Source organism: Phalacrocorax carbo, chromosome 4 (genome assembly GCF_963921805.1).
Source record: "Phalacrocorax carbo chromosome 4, bPhaCar2.1, whole genome shotgun sequence".
NCBI lineage: Eukaryota > Metazoa > Chordata > Aves > Suliformes > Phalacrocoracidae > Phalacrocorax > Phalacrocorax carbo.
In genome coordinates, this window is record NC_087516.1 from 77,795,857 (window position 1) to 77,812,091 (window position 16,235).

At 37.2% G+C, this 16,235-nt stretch overlaps 1 protein-coding gene across 7 annotated transcripts in view; it reads left to right on the forward strand.

Moving 5' to 3' along the window:
- The window catches only part of PRDM5 (PR/SET domain 5), an 89,839-nt gene extending 73,881 nt beyond the window's left edge, over window positions 1–15,958 (forward strand). For 5 of the 7 annotated variants that reach the window (XM_064450535.1, XM_064450532.1, XM_064450536.1 and 2 more), the window contains 2 exons: window positions 9,840–9,944; window positions 15,356–15,958. In XM_064450535.1, the coding sequence (XP_064306605.1) occupies window positions 9,840–9,944; window positions 15,356–15,520 (270 nt within the window). In that variant the 3' untranslated portion in view covers window positions 15,521–15,958. The remainder of the gene's footprint in view (window positions 1–9,839; window positions 9,945–15,355) is intronic. The other 2 variants (XM_064450534.1, XM_064450537.1) reach the window with 1 other exon arrangement.
- The last annotated feature ends 277 nt before the right edge of the window (window positions 15,959–16,235 follow it).

Sequence of the window (16,235 nt, forward strand, 5' to 3'; positions counted from 1 at the left end):
TGTACTATGTAAGAACTTTTCCAGTGAGGAAAGATTATACCTGCTCAGAAATAGCTTGAAGTTCCTTGGCATGATACTAATTCACAGTAACTTGTTCTGTGATCCCAGGCCATTTAAACGAAGACAAAACTAAAGATTAGGAAATAATAAATGTAGTGTGTTTGCCAATGTTTATTTCTGTCAGTTCTAAGAACAAGAAAAGTCAGGAAGTCACACCTGGAAGTTCTCTCTTCAAGTATCAGATGAGTTGACTTTTCAAGACAAAAGATTGTAAGGATGTTGGCTATTCCTTTTCTGACCATTTCCTACATATACATTTTGTTTTGAAATTTATTCTTGCATGCAAAATAATTATTCAAAGAATAACAAGATGCATAAATCCAGAAGGTATTTTTGTATCGGCTAAGCCTAGCAATGTGGAAATAAACATCATCATAGCACCCTTCCTCAAGGGCTGTTCTTGTAAATATCTTGAAAAAAAGAGTCTGGTCTTTTGGCCAGAAAAATTGTGAAGTAGCTTAAAAGTAATAATATGACATTCAACAAGGAAAATGTCATTGTAGAGATTAAATCTAGATATATTTTACCAGTGGGATTAAATGCCAAACCTGATCCTCTGGATCAGGGAAGGCTGCTGGAAAAATCATTGTAGAAAGTTGATTAAGGTCTGGCAGCTGCTAAACTGAGTACAACCTGGGTGGCCACAGGTGTCAGCTCCAACTCTGCAGTAAACAGAGAAGGTAAGCCAAACCCCTTACTGACCGTGCGAGAAGAAAATACCAACCACCTAATATTAAAATGTCACCTGAGCACTGATTTGTTTCTATGCAATTAGATGTGTTTGGCTTGAGGTTTTTTTTTTTCTTCTCTTTTTCCTTAAGAGGAAGAAATACAACAGCCTAAGAAAACATAAATGAGGAACTCATTCAAGTTCTTGATTAAATGAATTTAAAGACCATATTAGCTTTGAGGAAATACATGCATGCCTCCAACCTTCACAGTGCGGTAAACTTACAGCTCTTTCCTAAGGCTTTATTCAGCGCCTGATGTAATATTACAGAGTTTGAGCGTAGACATGCAGAGAAATTATTGTACGTGACTGCAATATAATTGTTAATGTTTGGGAATATGTTCATTGATAGGTGCCCAGAGTTATTGTCGTGTCAGATTGATGTTTTTATTACTTCTGAAAATGGTAGTTTCATTACAGTTTGTTTCAGTTAAATACATGGCAGTGGTGGAAAACAGAAAGGGTGGAAGCCATTTCCAAATTCTTTTTCATCACTTGGTTTGAATATTTCATATTTATACTTGGAAGGTATAACAGACACATGTAATCTTTATAGCTTGTTTAAAATCTGACTTCTGGTGGTTGGAAAGCTGTGGGCTGTAATGCTCAAATTGTATGTTTCTGAGATAATATTAAAAATTAGAGAAATTGCAATGTATTAGTAGGTATGTTTCTTTTGTGCGTAAGTGCCTACTATTTAAAAATGCATTAATCTTTAAGTATGCTTAAAAAGCACCAAATGTTCAGAGATTATACTGAAAGAAGTAGACCAAATCAAGTGATAAGCATGTTTTTGTAGCTCTGCTACTAACCTTCCTTGTCCACACTTGAAAGGCTTGGCCAGTGTGTTGGTTTTTTTTTTTGATATGTATATACATGTGTGTACACACACACATATATATAAAAATAAATGTTGTATGGAACTGGTCAGTAGATTGCTGTTGATGTGATGTAGTTTCTGGATGCTTAAGGTATCAGTACTCGCACTATTGTTTAGGAAGCTTCGTCTCCTTTCTTGTTCAGTTGAAGCTGGGCAGGTTGGATACTGTTAGCAGTGTAGCCTCAGAATTACAAGGATTGGTGTGGTCTAGTGGCTTGAGTATTGGATATCTTTGGAAGTCAACTCTTGAACTCCTTAATCTCACAGTTAATTAATACTCTCAGCCATGACTAATTAGTCTGAATCTGTCCGCATGGGCTGCAGTCACAGAAGTGACTCCAGTGTAAAGACATCCTTAGAAGCTAAGGACTCAAGGCCTAACACAGTACGTGCAAGAGTTAGCCAACCTTGAGTTAATTTTGAGTTTTATTTATGAATTTCATGAGAATAGGTATGGAAGCGAGGCAGTCTCCTGTCAAGGCTTTTTTTTTTTTTTTCCAAGTCAGTGTTTCAGCTTGCTGCTGGGACAGTACAAGAAGAAAATTGTCCTCGTCCAGGTCCTGAGTTAAACAGTTTTTCCAAGGCACTCATTTGGAACTTTACAAAACCCCCCCATTCTTTTTTTTTAAACCAGACTATTAAAGGGCGGGGGAAGGCAAGATGGTGATTGACAAATGTGATATAATTTCATTTTTTCTGTATTTCCCAGGAAATATTTGGACTCAAAGTTTTAAAAAAGGTCAAGTGTTCTAGAAACAACATACCATGCTATTGCCAAAAAAACCCCCAAAATATTACACTGGGTACTAAATATAGTCGTCTATGCACATGACAGTGTGTAGTGAAATAATATGAGGTGTTGATTGAATTTTGAATTTTTTTAGTATTAGATTTTTCTCTATATTTCCCTATTGGTGAGACATGAGTGAGTTCCTAAACATCTGTCTGAGGATGATGACTTTGCCAGTGCTGTGGTTTCCTTGGCTGTGGAATTTGTGTTTGTATACAGAGTATAGAAGGTTTGAATCCCACTGCACCTATATTTTCACACTCTTTTTTTTTTTTTTTTTTTAATGTAAGGTTGACTGATAATCATCTTTTCCTCTTAGAGCGAAATGTATTTTTTTTTTTTAATATTGGTACTGTTCTTTTTCCAAAAGCAGATCAACATCTATTGAGTTTTCATCATGGCTGATTAAATAAACCCTCCTTCACCAAATCTTAGGTGCAGAAATTACCTCAGCTGTTTAAAAAACGCAAAGAAACAAAAAACTTCATGGATTGTGGGTAGCCAATAGGCAGAACTACTGTGGAAAATGGGAAGTTAATGGTACAGTAAAGTCCAACTAATTGCATATATTAGAGCTTTTGAGGAAATACACCTTTTTTCCTGCTAGCAGGCGCTTCAGTAAAGATGCATGTTTTTATTTTCATGACAAACTTAATGTAATAATTTCAGATTTTTTTTCCAAAACCCCCAAAACTTAATTAATTGAGAACTTTTCTAACAAAATAATCAGTCACTTCTAATAAAAGTGACTTTTTTTGTTTAAATTTGCCAAAGTCCTTTCACAATTCTTTCAACAGGAATGTTTCTGTGCCTGCTCTAGTTATTGGAAATATTTTTTTTAAGGAATTTTACTTCTCAAGTGAGGAAATGTGTACTTGTAAAGTGATTGTTTATTGAGATTTAATCATCAGATTCAAATCCCTATTACGTCTGTAGAGTTGTAAATTCTCATCAGCCTTTGTCTTCCTGTGTCAAACATTACTTTAGTAATTTAATGCAAGTCTGATAGTTTAAGTGGGCCTTTGTGAGTGAGCCACTTGCTGTAACTTCCAAAAATCCTTCAGTTACTAAGAGAGCATCTTGTTAGTTCTTGCACATTTTTCACACTTGAGTACAAAACTGGACTCCATTAACTCACACCATCTGTGATCTTAAGTGACTTAGTCTCTCCTCTCAACGGGGGATGTGTTGCTAGTGGTGATGACCTAGCAGTATCATGGATGTTTTTTTCCTGACATTAATCGGCTTAGTCTTTTTCTTTCTTCTTTTTCTTTTTTTTTTTTTTTTTTTTTTGGGGGGGGGGGGGGGGGGGGCTGAAATGTAACTAAACATCAGCTACATAAGCCACCCTTGTTTCAGTAGCCATTTTACTGTCTTTCTTATGGCACTATACCTCAATTCCCAGCCCTTCAGCTAAGATGAAAGCTGGTCTTTTAAAAAGAATTGAGCAATACGTTGCATGTCACCATTTCATTGGTAGTGAAACTACCCATCACTCTTTTTAAATGTAGAAAAAACCTGTGCATTGATACTGGAATTTGCTGAGGCTCAAAGGTCTATTACCACAGCTGCTGTCTAACAGGTTTTCTTGTAAAGAAGGACTCGCTTGGCCTGGCCCTCAGCATGGTCTGACACTATCTGTGGGGGGTTTCTAGACCAAGCAGAAAGATCTGTCCAATTCTCCAGGACTTCTGTTACTCGTTCCTCACTGTTCTGCTTAACTTCTTGTACAAGTTTGCTGTTAGCAAGGCTGCAAGGTAGGTTGCAGGTTGCTTACGGGTATGTGTCATGAACCGTGCATTAGGCTGTCTCTGGTTGGACTCTTTTCCAGGCCCCTGAGATCATGCTTTCCAGGCTGTTGTAGCCTTGAACCTTCAGTTCACATCCAGGTGGGGTTTTTGACAGGATGATAACTGCTCTGGTCACTGTCTTCCATACATGCCGTGTACAGCTGGCTGAATTGCTCCTGAGTGTGCTTTGAGGGACGTATCAACATCAATAATTAGTAATAATTGAAACAAAGTGTCACTGGTGTTAGGAAGAGATTTAAAATACACAAAGCAAAGGGTTTATGTGAAATATGCAAGTGTCTTAAACTTAACCTCATTCCCTCAATGCCTCAGGTAGCCTTTAGGTAACGCTTCACAAAGTCGGTGTTTGTCACTGTCCTCCTGCTTTGTAAGCAGATAACACCACTGCCTTTTTTGCGTTTTCAGGTTGGGAAATCTATACGATTTCCAGGATTCTGTTTGAGAGGTCAGCTCTCGGTAGCTGCAAGCCTGACAGTATATTCTAATGTTGTCTGGCTGGTCATGTTTGTTCATTCTAGGCCACATTTTTCTATTCTTGCTGATCTTTTTCCAAAACAATTATTTTCTTACTAATCCTGTGCTCTAGTAATGCAAATACATGTAGCAGCAAATTGTTTATCGAATAATCGAAATATTTTCAAATTTTCCACATAAGGTTTGAAAGCAGATAGCGTTAGTGTATCTACATCTCATGTGTAGGCATTATAAGACTTTCTCTTTGTTTTAGAATAATCAAAGCAATTAAAAACAAGAAGAAAAAAAATTAGGTGAACTAAAGGATGACCTACATGCTTTAAAATATTTTGCTACTGAAAATGCAACCTGATATTTTTCTTATCTCTCTGTTTCCTGTTGTCAGAATAAATCTCACCTAAAAAAGTTCCATACCCACTGTTACCCAAGGAGTTTGAGACCTTTTTCAGGCTTATTCAGGTTTTACCAAGAATCTTCATGTATGTACTGGCCTTACTAATAATTTTTCCAAAATACATTTTGTTTGTTTCCAGGTTTGTCTGTTATATAGATCTCAATTTTGTGTGTCTCCAGAGAAGAAAAAAGATCTGATTTTTTTTTTTTTTTTTGGTCCTGTATCATCACCATTAATCATGTCTGGCAATGTTCACACTCATGCCACAAGTGTAAATGTTTACATGTAATGTAGATTAAGTATAAATGTTTAAATATAATATAAGACCTGATATTCTTTTCCTTGTTTCTCTGAACTTCTCTGAATGTTCCGTTTTCACCACGTAGAATATGGAGATCCAGCAAGTTGATAGTCAAGTGAAAGTTAACATGGTCAGTATGTGTTACCCTGAGATGCTAGTAATTCTAATACACGCTTCGATGTATGAACGTGATCCACAAGAAGAAACATGCAATATGTGATATTCTGAAATAAATCAGAAGTAAATCTGCTGAATTCAGTAGGGTATAAAACATGAGCATAAGAGAGATTAGATCTTGGATAAGTCTTGGGATTTTATGTATACTCTGTATGTCAATTAAAACCTAACTATTAAAAAGGATTATTGAGTAACATTTCTGTAGTCAACACGTTCACTTTCTGAGTAGTATAAATTTGCAATCACTGTAGTAAATTAACTTAACCAAAAAAGTAATGAGTAAGGTCTCCTGAGTATGGGTTCAGCCCAGTAATTTGCTCCTGCTGCTGTGGAAAGAGTTACTAGAACTGTTCTTAACTCTCATTTATTTGAATCTTGAGCTATGATTTATTTGGATGTAGTAGCGTCTAGATTATTTTTTTTCTTGCTGCTGCTGTTGAGCTCATGTAATAACTTTTAAAATCTAAATTTAGAACTATTTGGAGATACTTCTGCCGAAGTCATTCATGTTTTACCTGTGTAATCAATTTTACGAGGTTTACAGAAACAACGACATGACCTAGTGCTAAGCTAATATAGATAATGCATTTATATTTCTTAAGGGAGATACAGTTAACTGCAGCAGCAATTAGCAGTTCACATATTCTGCGTTTAAGTATTTCCATCTGCGGTGGTTGCAGGATACTCTGTACACGTGTTCTATCAATCTGTTAAAGGTGGCATCAAATGGCCTTGAGAATTTGTCATCTCCTGATGTCTTTCTAGTGCAAAGCACAATTTACATAGAATCCAAGGTATAATTTATGATTCAGCTATCCACAGACAGATGAAGTGTCTATTGCAAGCAGTTTTATTTGTCATAGTTGTTAAAATGTTGAATTCCTCTCAGATTTAACATAGGGAAGTGAAAATCATCAGAGATGGGAGCTTCTAAGTTAGCATATCAGTCTTACAGTGAGCACCTTCCAGAATACCAAGTCCCATTTGGGCTCTCCTTGGCCTTTTTCTGTTTGGAGGCAGGAAGGTTATAAATCCTGATCTACATATTTCTATTTATACCTGGTATACTTAGAAATGTAATATTAAATCACTGCAGTATCAGCTACATCCTGTCTCTCTCAGTCTCTCAGCTCCCTTCCTCATTTATATCATCAATAAAAGAAAACACATGTAATCCTTTGGCTTTGCTGCCACCGTAGTCATGGCCTGGCAGATGCTTTTTGAACAGAGGGTAGATTTATAGTACTAGCAATTGCTGACTCCTCTGAAGTCAGACTTATATGATCTTCCCAATGACCTCCTGTTTTGTTGACAGTTAGCAGATTTTTCCCTTGGCTTTAAATTTTTGGTTTTAAATTTGTCCAACTTTCTTCTAACCTCATCATTGGTCCCTATTGTCCTTTTATGGTGGCATTAACTTTCAGACTTATTGCTGTGGTTTTTATCTATATTTTTTTTCTGTTCATCCTTAGAGCAGTGATGGTTATGCCAAGTCAACATCATCTTTTCCATGTTACAAATGTTTCCTTCTCCAAGTATTGTGCAATGGAAATTTGATATGGGGGGGAGAAGAGGAAAAGCACAGAATGTTTTGTTTTGAAGAAATTAGTCTCTGAGAATCATGTTGTCTTCAAAACTGACTAAAAAAGTCTTTTTCTTTGGAGAGAAACTTAGAGCCAAGCTTTGCTCTGGACAACCTACCGATTTTACTGAGGCAGACACAAATGTGGATGAAGGGCAGCTTAGCCTAGTGGAGAGAGTGGAGGAGGGGCTGGTGTGAATCAGAATTGTGTCTGCTGAAGTCACTGGAATATACACATGTAAGGAATCTAAAATTAGATCAAAGACAGCTTTGGATGTGTTTCATGCACTACATATGTGAATTTAAATACAAATGCCAAGGGGGTGGTTAGATATACCCTTTTTTGCAGTAGACAATAATACAAATAGGCAAACATAACCTTGGGGAAGGTATTACAGCCCAGGTTTGTGACTTAGCTTCCCAGCGTTCGTAATGGCTGTTTCTCCAAAATGGAATCCTGACTTCTGTTTAACTCTGAAATGAGTAAGATAAGCATAATCAAGGTAACTCTTCAGATATCTGAAGAACAGGATGATAAAAAGAGAGCAAGTACACCTGGTACAGTTTGCAATAATGAATGCTTTCATAGGTGTTTAAGATGTACACATCATACGCTTTGCTTTGCGCTTTCTGTGGAACAACCTACACAGAGAAAGGCTGTTTTCAGAGAACTCACAGAAAATGTGGTTTATGTTAACCACAATGCAAAACCAATTAAGGGGGTGTTGCAGAAACCTGCTTTTCATATGGCATATTCATACATTTCCTTAAAAATCACAGACCTGCTCCATGAAGTCTTTAGTCAGTCTAGCAAAATTCCCTGTGACATGAAGTTTTTGGTCTAGATGATGATTTTTATTTTTTAAGATCAGCTCAGATCTTCTTTTAGGTCATTTGTTATCTTTTAGTTTATACTGACGAATTATGGAAATTACAAAATCAAGATAGTGATGAAAAAGCACAAAGATAATAAATAAGTGTAAGGAAAATCTTGCACAGAAAAGATCATTAGGGGCTTCCCTTCAGGCCAGTTTGATTATATGCAGCTGGGCACCGTGTACACAGCCTGTGTCAGTAGAAAGATTTGTCTTGCATCATACTGAAATGCACTTTGTCTCATGACTTACTTGTATCTGAAATTGAAATTGCTGGAGAAATGCCTTTGCCTATGTACACAGCTTATGACCTGGTTTTAGTGAGCTAGAGGATTCCTGCCACTGAATGTTGAGGTGTTTCTGTCGATGACACTGTCTTTTCTAGGAAACCTTATGGGAGGGTGGTCCACTGCCACTAGAGCAAAATGAAGAACCCGGTCTTCACCCTCGCTGAGAGCTCTGTACCTGCAAAGAGCTGCCCTAAGGAGAGAGCTTGGGACTTACCCAGAACAGCGCTGTTTTATAGCCCATTGTGTTACTTGTATGGTTTATGCTGAGTACCTGGCAGGATTCAGCAATACGTGGAGACTTGATTGTCCCCTACATACTCAGGATAGGAATTCAATAACCAGAGAATTTCTTCACTTAGTAGCTTCAACACCTACACTGAGTTGTTCATTCTCGCTTACCCTTGGATCCCACATTATTTCCCAGAAGACCATTAAGATTACTGCCTATTATTTGTTAATTCATGGACTTAGCATTTTTATTGCCTATTGATTTTCAGTCTTTCTTTTCAATTTAATTTAGTGAAAAGTGTTTACTTTGCCCAAAATGCCCATGTTTAGAACTTAAGGAATACCAAATTAGGGACCACAGGAAAAAGTAGGATGAGAGTGAAATAAGTATAAATATTTGATTCAAAAATAAAGGTGCCTCTAGAGCATCAAAATTTTAGTGAGGCAATGTGCAGTGCCATAATACTAACTTTTATGTTTAATTAACTTACTTAAATGTTTTTTCCATACAGTTCTTCTGTAACTTTAGTGGAAAAAAGGAGGAATTACACCTTATATAGAAGTTTCTATATTAAGGAAAAACTTCAAAGAAGAAAATCTTTGTATAAGTGGTTTTCTATACATATCTCTAATTATTTATTTGATGTCAGTGAGCTTGCAACTTTTATAACATCATGTGTTACAGTAGCTGCTAACCAATAGTTCTAATAAAAATACAGATGGCTTGGTTGCCATCTGCACTTCTTCTGAGATTCTGCAATGAATATGTGATTAACCTTCTGTCACCACTTCTCAAAATAAGTTTTTTCTCCACCACAAGCTTTCCTTGTACCCCCACTTCCTCCCCTCACCTCTTCCCCTGCTTGGAAGCGTGCTAACAAACCTGAGCTTTTATAGACATCTTACTTGTCTTTATGCTTTAAGCTTTTGTGGAGGATAAAGGAAAGTACATTGGAATTTTATGTTTCTGTACCTTTCACATTACAAAAAGCAGACTCCCAAAATGCCTGGGTTTGAAAGGCTGGAACAGATAATTAATTTGTAAGTGGGTGTTGAAGTGGAAACTGTCAGGCCACAGCTTTCCCAGCTTTCACTTAATCATTTGAAAGTCGTTTTCTGTTGTTTTCACTGACCGTAATCCCTTAGAGAGAATATAAAACTTGCACCATCCAGCATGGAATTCCACTCCTTTAATGACTTGGGCTCTGTGTTGACTCACTTTCACTCACTGTTGTCATTTCATACAGGAAAAGCCATACCAATGTTCAGAGTGTAACAAGGCTTTCAGTCAAAAGCGAGGCCTAGATGAGCACATGAGAACCCACACCGGAGAGAAGCCGTTTCAGTGTGATGTGAGTTGATCTATCCCTTTGTCTTCTTGACTTGAGTGCAGCAGCAGGTCTTAATTCCAATGTGACTACGGCCATGTGCCCATTGGCTGTGGCATAGAGTTACACTTCATATGGTCTTTGATTGTCTAACTAATGAAAGACCATACAGGGAACTTTATGTTGCCTTTTCAGTTGCCAAGAGTGTTGCACACCCTTTTATTTTATGGTTTTGGATCCCTTAAGAGTTATTTTCACTATTATTAATCCAATTTTGGGTATTACAAGTTACAAATTCATGCTGGGTGGGTTCCCGTATAAATTGTATGACAGATTAGCTTATACAGGAAAAGGCATTTAATTCATTACATGGAATCCGAATGCTTCTGATGTTGTTGAATGACACAAAGATGAGTTCAGAATTTCCAATTTCTGTTTAGTGAAATCTGGCCTGATATTTTCAACATCTGTTCATAGTTGATTTTTTTTTTGTTGTTGTTGTTCAATAAGTCATGGATGCTGTGTATGCTAGCGGTTATGAAATGCAGCGTATCATAGTACAGTTCGTAGATCACTGTCAAAGTACCTTTCATTCAGCATACCCCATCCTGTGTAAAACGTACCTCACAGCTTTTGGAAGGTCGGTGGGGTGGCTGAACGTGCAGAAACTGATGGAAAAGAATGTCTCTCAGAATTATCAAAAGCCAGATTTTAAGTTGTTGCTCAAGGATTTAGAGAAGGGCATCAGAATAGGGTATAGAACTAGTATAGGTGCTTTGTTTTGTGATGCTAGGTCTTAATGAACTAGTCACAAAGGAACCACCAGCTTTCAGTTATATCCTAGATGGCTCAGTCTGAATAGTTGTAAATTTGTTCACAAATTCCTAAAATCAGATGCAAAATTAGAATAACCACTTGGCATGAAAGTTGCAAGGGTCTGCTAATTGATCTGGGGTTTAATAAATAAATGGGTCCATTTCATTGAGAGTAAAATTTATTTAGTGAAAAATTTCAGCTACGATATTTTGCTAATGTCTTGCAAGTCAGGAGATTGGCTGTATTCTTTTGGGATAACCTCAGCCTGGCTCTATATAGTACCTTGAGGATTTCTCTAATTCCAAATCATAGTCAATGACTTCTTTAGCTTTCAGGTTGCCATACTGTTTATCAGCTGTTGGCTAGCTTGCAGTGTAAATGCAATTTTTCCCACACTGTGGATCCAAGATTCGCTGGTCTTGGATTCGCGGTGTACTTTTTCAGACCAATTTGGGGTTATATTTTATTATGCTTTCTTTCATTGAAAATAAGAGCTATATGGAAACGCGCTTACCTGCTTCAACTACCCCTTCAGTTTTCCTCATTAATTAGATAGAACTGTATTTTCTCAAATCATAGTATTTCTAGAAACTGCTGTAATCTGTGTCTAGCCCTAGTCCTTCTCTGAGAATTTTTATGTACCTTCAATTACTTGAGGTTTTTTTATACTTTAAATTACTACCATGTTTCACCAATATTATTCTTCAGCACTAGTCTTTTGCTAGCTGCACATTGCAGAGATTGCTGGCTTTTCGGGGTTTGGACATAAACAGCAGTTGCCTCTACTATCCATTCATACACCCTTCAGTTGCCCACGTGTCTACCATGGTTTGCTGCTTAATGCATAACTGGAGACTGTGAAACTTTTGGTTTTGATAGTCACTCCTTATTTCATCTAGACTCAGCTTCTGCAGATGCTGGGGACGTAGTAAATGCCACCCAGAGCAGACCATTCTTTCAGAGCTGTCTCACACGTTGTATGTTACCAGATGTTTCAGCAGAAGTTACAGGAAAACCAGTAGTGGACAGTTAAAGAAAGATGTACCTATGGGGACATGTATTGTTGGCTCCCCAATACTAAAGATTGCTTTCTACACTCAAATATTCTCACCTATGATTTTTATCCTGCTAAAGATAGCTGTAGATATTCTCATTATTTTTCTTATAATGACTTGAGTGGTAATTTAAAGCAACAACTTCTGCAAATTCTTAACTGTGGAAAGAGGTTTTTGGGAGGGGAGAGAGTGTCAAATTATTGCAATGGAATTTCAATAATTGTCTCTTAGTTCTTTCATTAACAGAAAGGGTTAATAGCTATTCCATTCATTGCTTTCTGTACATGTGCCATGTTCCTTCCTAGTCAGCTCTGAAGTTGTTTCTCTTTCCAACACTTTGCATGACAAGTTCCCATGTTCATAATGGGTTTTGTTACTATTTTCTGGATTCCACACGCAACCCCCCATTTCCATTGCATGTTTTAAGGGGTGAAGGCATACTACTGGCATGCCCTTACGTAAGTCCAATGCCCAGACCTACTAAGAATCCTTTAAAGGTGAAAACCAGGCTATTTTTTCAATGATTAACATATTCATAAATGTAATAATACATGAAGCGACACTCAAAGACAAAAGTCTTAAGAGGATTGAGGGTTTTGGTCTTGTTTCCTACCTGGCTTTAGAAGCAGTCATAGAAGCTATCCAGCTCTTTCTTCTAAACAGTGTATTAACATTTGCTGTCAGAATTTTGTTTGTTTCTTAGTACAATTAGCATTTACACACAGGAATGGCCTTCAGTGCCAAAGAACTGAAGAAAGAAAACTTTTGGCTATTGGAAAAAAAAAAAACAAAAAAAGGGTATTTTATGGGCTCAGGAATAGGCTTCACTTGACAGTGCACCTCTCCCCACCCAATGTAAACTATTACATACCAATTTTTTTTTTTTTTTGCTTTAAATAGAATTTTTTTCCAGAATCAGAAATTAAGAGTAATGTCTTCTCTTCCTCTCTCTCAGGCATATGGAACAGACATTATAGTACAGGATTGTGCTACATGTAAAAGTAATCCTTGCACCGTCTTCTATGAAGGTGCTACAGTTTGTTTATGTGGCTGTTTCTGTGTCTTGTCAGTCAACAAAAGATTTTCAGAAATTAATGTTAATGACTCAAAGCTCTCTCATCCAACTGATAGTGGAAATTGAATATTCCCATTTTAAGGTGAAAATACTGGTATATATTACAAAGGAGAGTGAAAATAACTGAAATATGGAAACAAAAAAAATGTGGGTTTTTTCCTAGCATATTAGATTTCTGTCCTCTGAAGATCAGCCTGCTTTTCACTGGAAGGCCAGCTGAACTTCAGTTGCCTCAGAGACAGCAGATTATTCTTCGGGGGCAGAAGGGTCAGGTACTGCCTGTCCTGGTTTCTCTCCAGTACAGTATTTCCCTCTACTCTGCCTTTAGTTGACCCTACACTTACTTTCAAATGTCAGTCTTTTCCACCCTCCCTACTCGATCATACTTTGATCATTTTGAAGAGATTGATTAGAGTTCAAGTGCACATTAGCAAGTATGGATGTAAATCTATAAAATGTCAGTCTTGCTTATAAAATTGAAATACAAAGCAAACTCTTAAGAAAACCCAAGAACTTTCATGCATAAACACAGCACAAGATGTAGCATATCTTTAAGTAATGATCCTGTGCATTCTATATTCTTTTTGAAGAAGTTAGGTAATAGAACATGCTGGAGCCTTGAAGGAACAGTAGGACACATTATACCAGTTGTTACATGAGCATTATAAATGAAAAAAAAGCACTTTAAGATTGTGTTATAAGCTGCTTATCTTAAAAATGAAGAAGCATGTGTAAGATACACAGAACACATATGTATCCTGTATGTGTGTATATCCTTGGTCAGCTTCCTGGCTTCCAAGAAACATGTTGTGCTTACAAGTATATGATACTTTTAAAATGTTGAAACTGCGAGCAAGCATGATGATTAGATTAGATAAATGTTAGGAGTTCACTTGGTGTGTTCTGTGGAGAAGGAATAGAAAATGGTACTTGGCAAGAGCAATATTAAGACCTGACCAGTGGATGCTTTAAGTGACGTTCACTGTTGCACAACAAAAGGGTGTCTGTTGCTTGGGTCTGAAAGGGGTAATTATACATTTAGGGAAAAAAGTTGGAGAGTTATAGTTGCTGTATAAAAGTCCTTGGTATTACATCATGTCATAAATTAAAAAATGTTCCATTGCAACAGCACTTACAGTGTTCTTTTCTGCAGAAAAATTATTTTGGGTACAAAACTTGCTTCTGGCAGTTGCCCTTTTTATGGTCATTGTATGGTTTGCCTTAATTGGCATAAAGTACATATACTGCAGGTCAAGATTATCTACTTGGATAGTCAGCTCTATTTGTCTTTGTTTCGAAAGGAGTCAGTAATCATTCAGCATTTTCATTACTAGTTTGATACCAATATGAATTTAAAATTTCATTTTCCTAAAGAAGGATTGTGCTGGATTCCCTGAGGTTTCTGTGCATGGAAGACATTTTTGTCTGGAATGAACCTGGAGTGCTAAGACTGCAAGCCTATGGATGTTCATTCTTATTATATGACTGCCTATTTCATTTGTCAAATCAGGAGCGTGCTTTCTATTTTATTTTTCCCCTGGGAAGTTCATGCGTACAATATGTACCTGTATGGAAGGTGAAAGTGACAATATAACTGCATGATTTCAGTTGACTTGATGTCTTGCCTACAGATTTGTAGCTTTTCATTCTAACTGCTCTTGGCTGAACGTGTTCTTAACCTTTCATTTTGACTTCAGTACAGGAATTTTTATAAGACGTGATGGTTGTAGCATGGCAGAGTCCCTTATCCCTCTATCCTTTTATTCAAATGGCAGAATGTACTGGACTGCTTGGAGTACAGTTTAGGAAGGGAAGCACCACACCAGATAATATAGCAAAGGAATTACACCTTCATTTGCCAGATGCCTTCTGTTTTCTTGGCCAGGCAGAGGAAGACTGGAACAATGAGGTTTTCTCTATAATAATTATTAACCTCTCTGCAGTCTTCAGAGCCTCTCTCTTTTTTTTTTTTTTTCCACTCTTCCCACCTTATAACTGAGCAGTTTGCACTGATTTTTTAGGAACCTGCAGGTGTCCTTCTGGAGGTCAGGAAGGAAATATTTCATTTGAGGTTGAATCAACAGAGGCTTGTGATGTTTTCTCATCATTTTTGCTGCATCCCAGATAGAACAATAGGTTTTTAAAAACAACACCCCACCCCCCCACCCCCAGCAGCAAACAAAAAATCCCCCAAAACAAAACAACCAACCACAATGTAACTCCTCAGTGTGTTGATATTTTGAAGATTGAGTCTTCCTCCTCACCACCACCGGGGCCTGTGGTACCACTGTTAATATACAACATTGAAAGATACCAGACAGAGTATCTTTAAGGTGCTCTCTGAAGGAGTTGCTCTTCCAAAGACCAGCTCATTTATTAAGTATTGCAGGTATGTGTGGCTGTGGCCTTAGTGATTTAACATATGCAGCATTACACATGCTTGAAGCTTTAAGACTTCTTTTGTCTTTTTCCTGTCTTCACTGCCTTAGGTTTGTGATCTGTCCTTCAGCCTGAAGAAAATGCTGATCCGACACAAGCTGACTCACAACCCCAATCGACCGATGGCAGAATGCCAGCTTTGCCACAAGAAGTTTACAAGAAATGACTACCTCAAAGTGCACATGGAAAATGTCCATGGAGAAACTGACAGCTAATTACACCATGTGTGAGAAGGATGGATCTCGCCATTCCAAAGTGCTCCATTTGTATGTGTACAGACTCCAGACTTCTCACCTGATTAGTAAGCATAGTCAGGAGAAACAACTGTAATGTGTTCCTGTGTTATTTTTCCCACTTTTTAAAAAATATCCTAGTAGGATAAAAACCAAAGACAGACATTGACCTGATGTAAAACATACCTTGAAAATAAATAGTTGATGATAGAAGAACTTTGGGAATTTATTTTTTAATTTTTAACAAGGATAAAAGCTTTAAGCAAACCTGCTCAGTTACAGCCTTTGAAAGATAGATATTGGTAGCATTACCTGGAAATTCTGGACATTTGGAACAGAACCCCTGGCTGTCTGCAACTGTATTTCTGTATCTAAGCTTCAAGACTCTATTAAAATTCTTTAATTCGAAACCACATAGAATTTGTCATTGTAATTAACTACTGATTGCATCCAGGCATATTTTATTCAGATCTTAATTCTGCATTTTGTTGTAACATGATTTTGTCTCATTTTATTTACAGCTTTCTCGTTACTAGATGAAACTCATTAACTTGAATTGGTTCTTGAGATGCCAAAATGCATGGGTACAGAAACTGTGGAAATCTGTCAGTTAAGTGTTTCTGTATGAGCATTGAGGAGGATGTATTTCTTCTGGCTGCATGAAACAAGACTGAAGTGAAAACCTTGAGTGATTTAG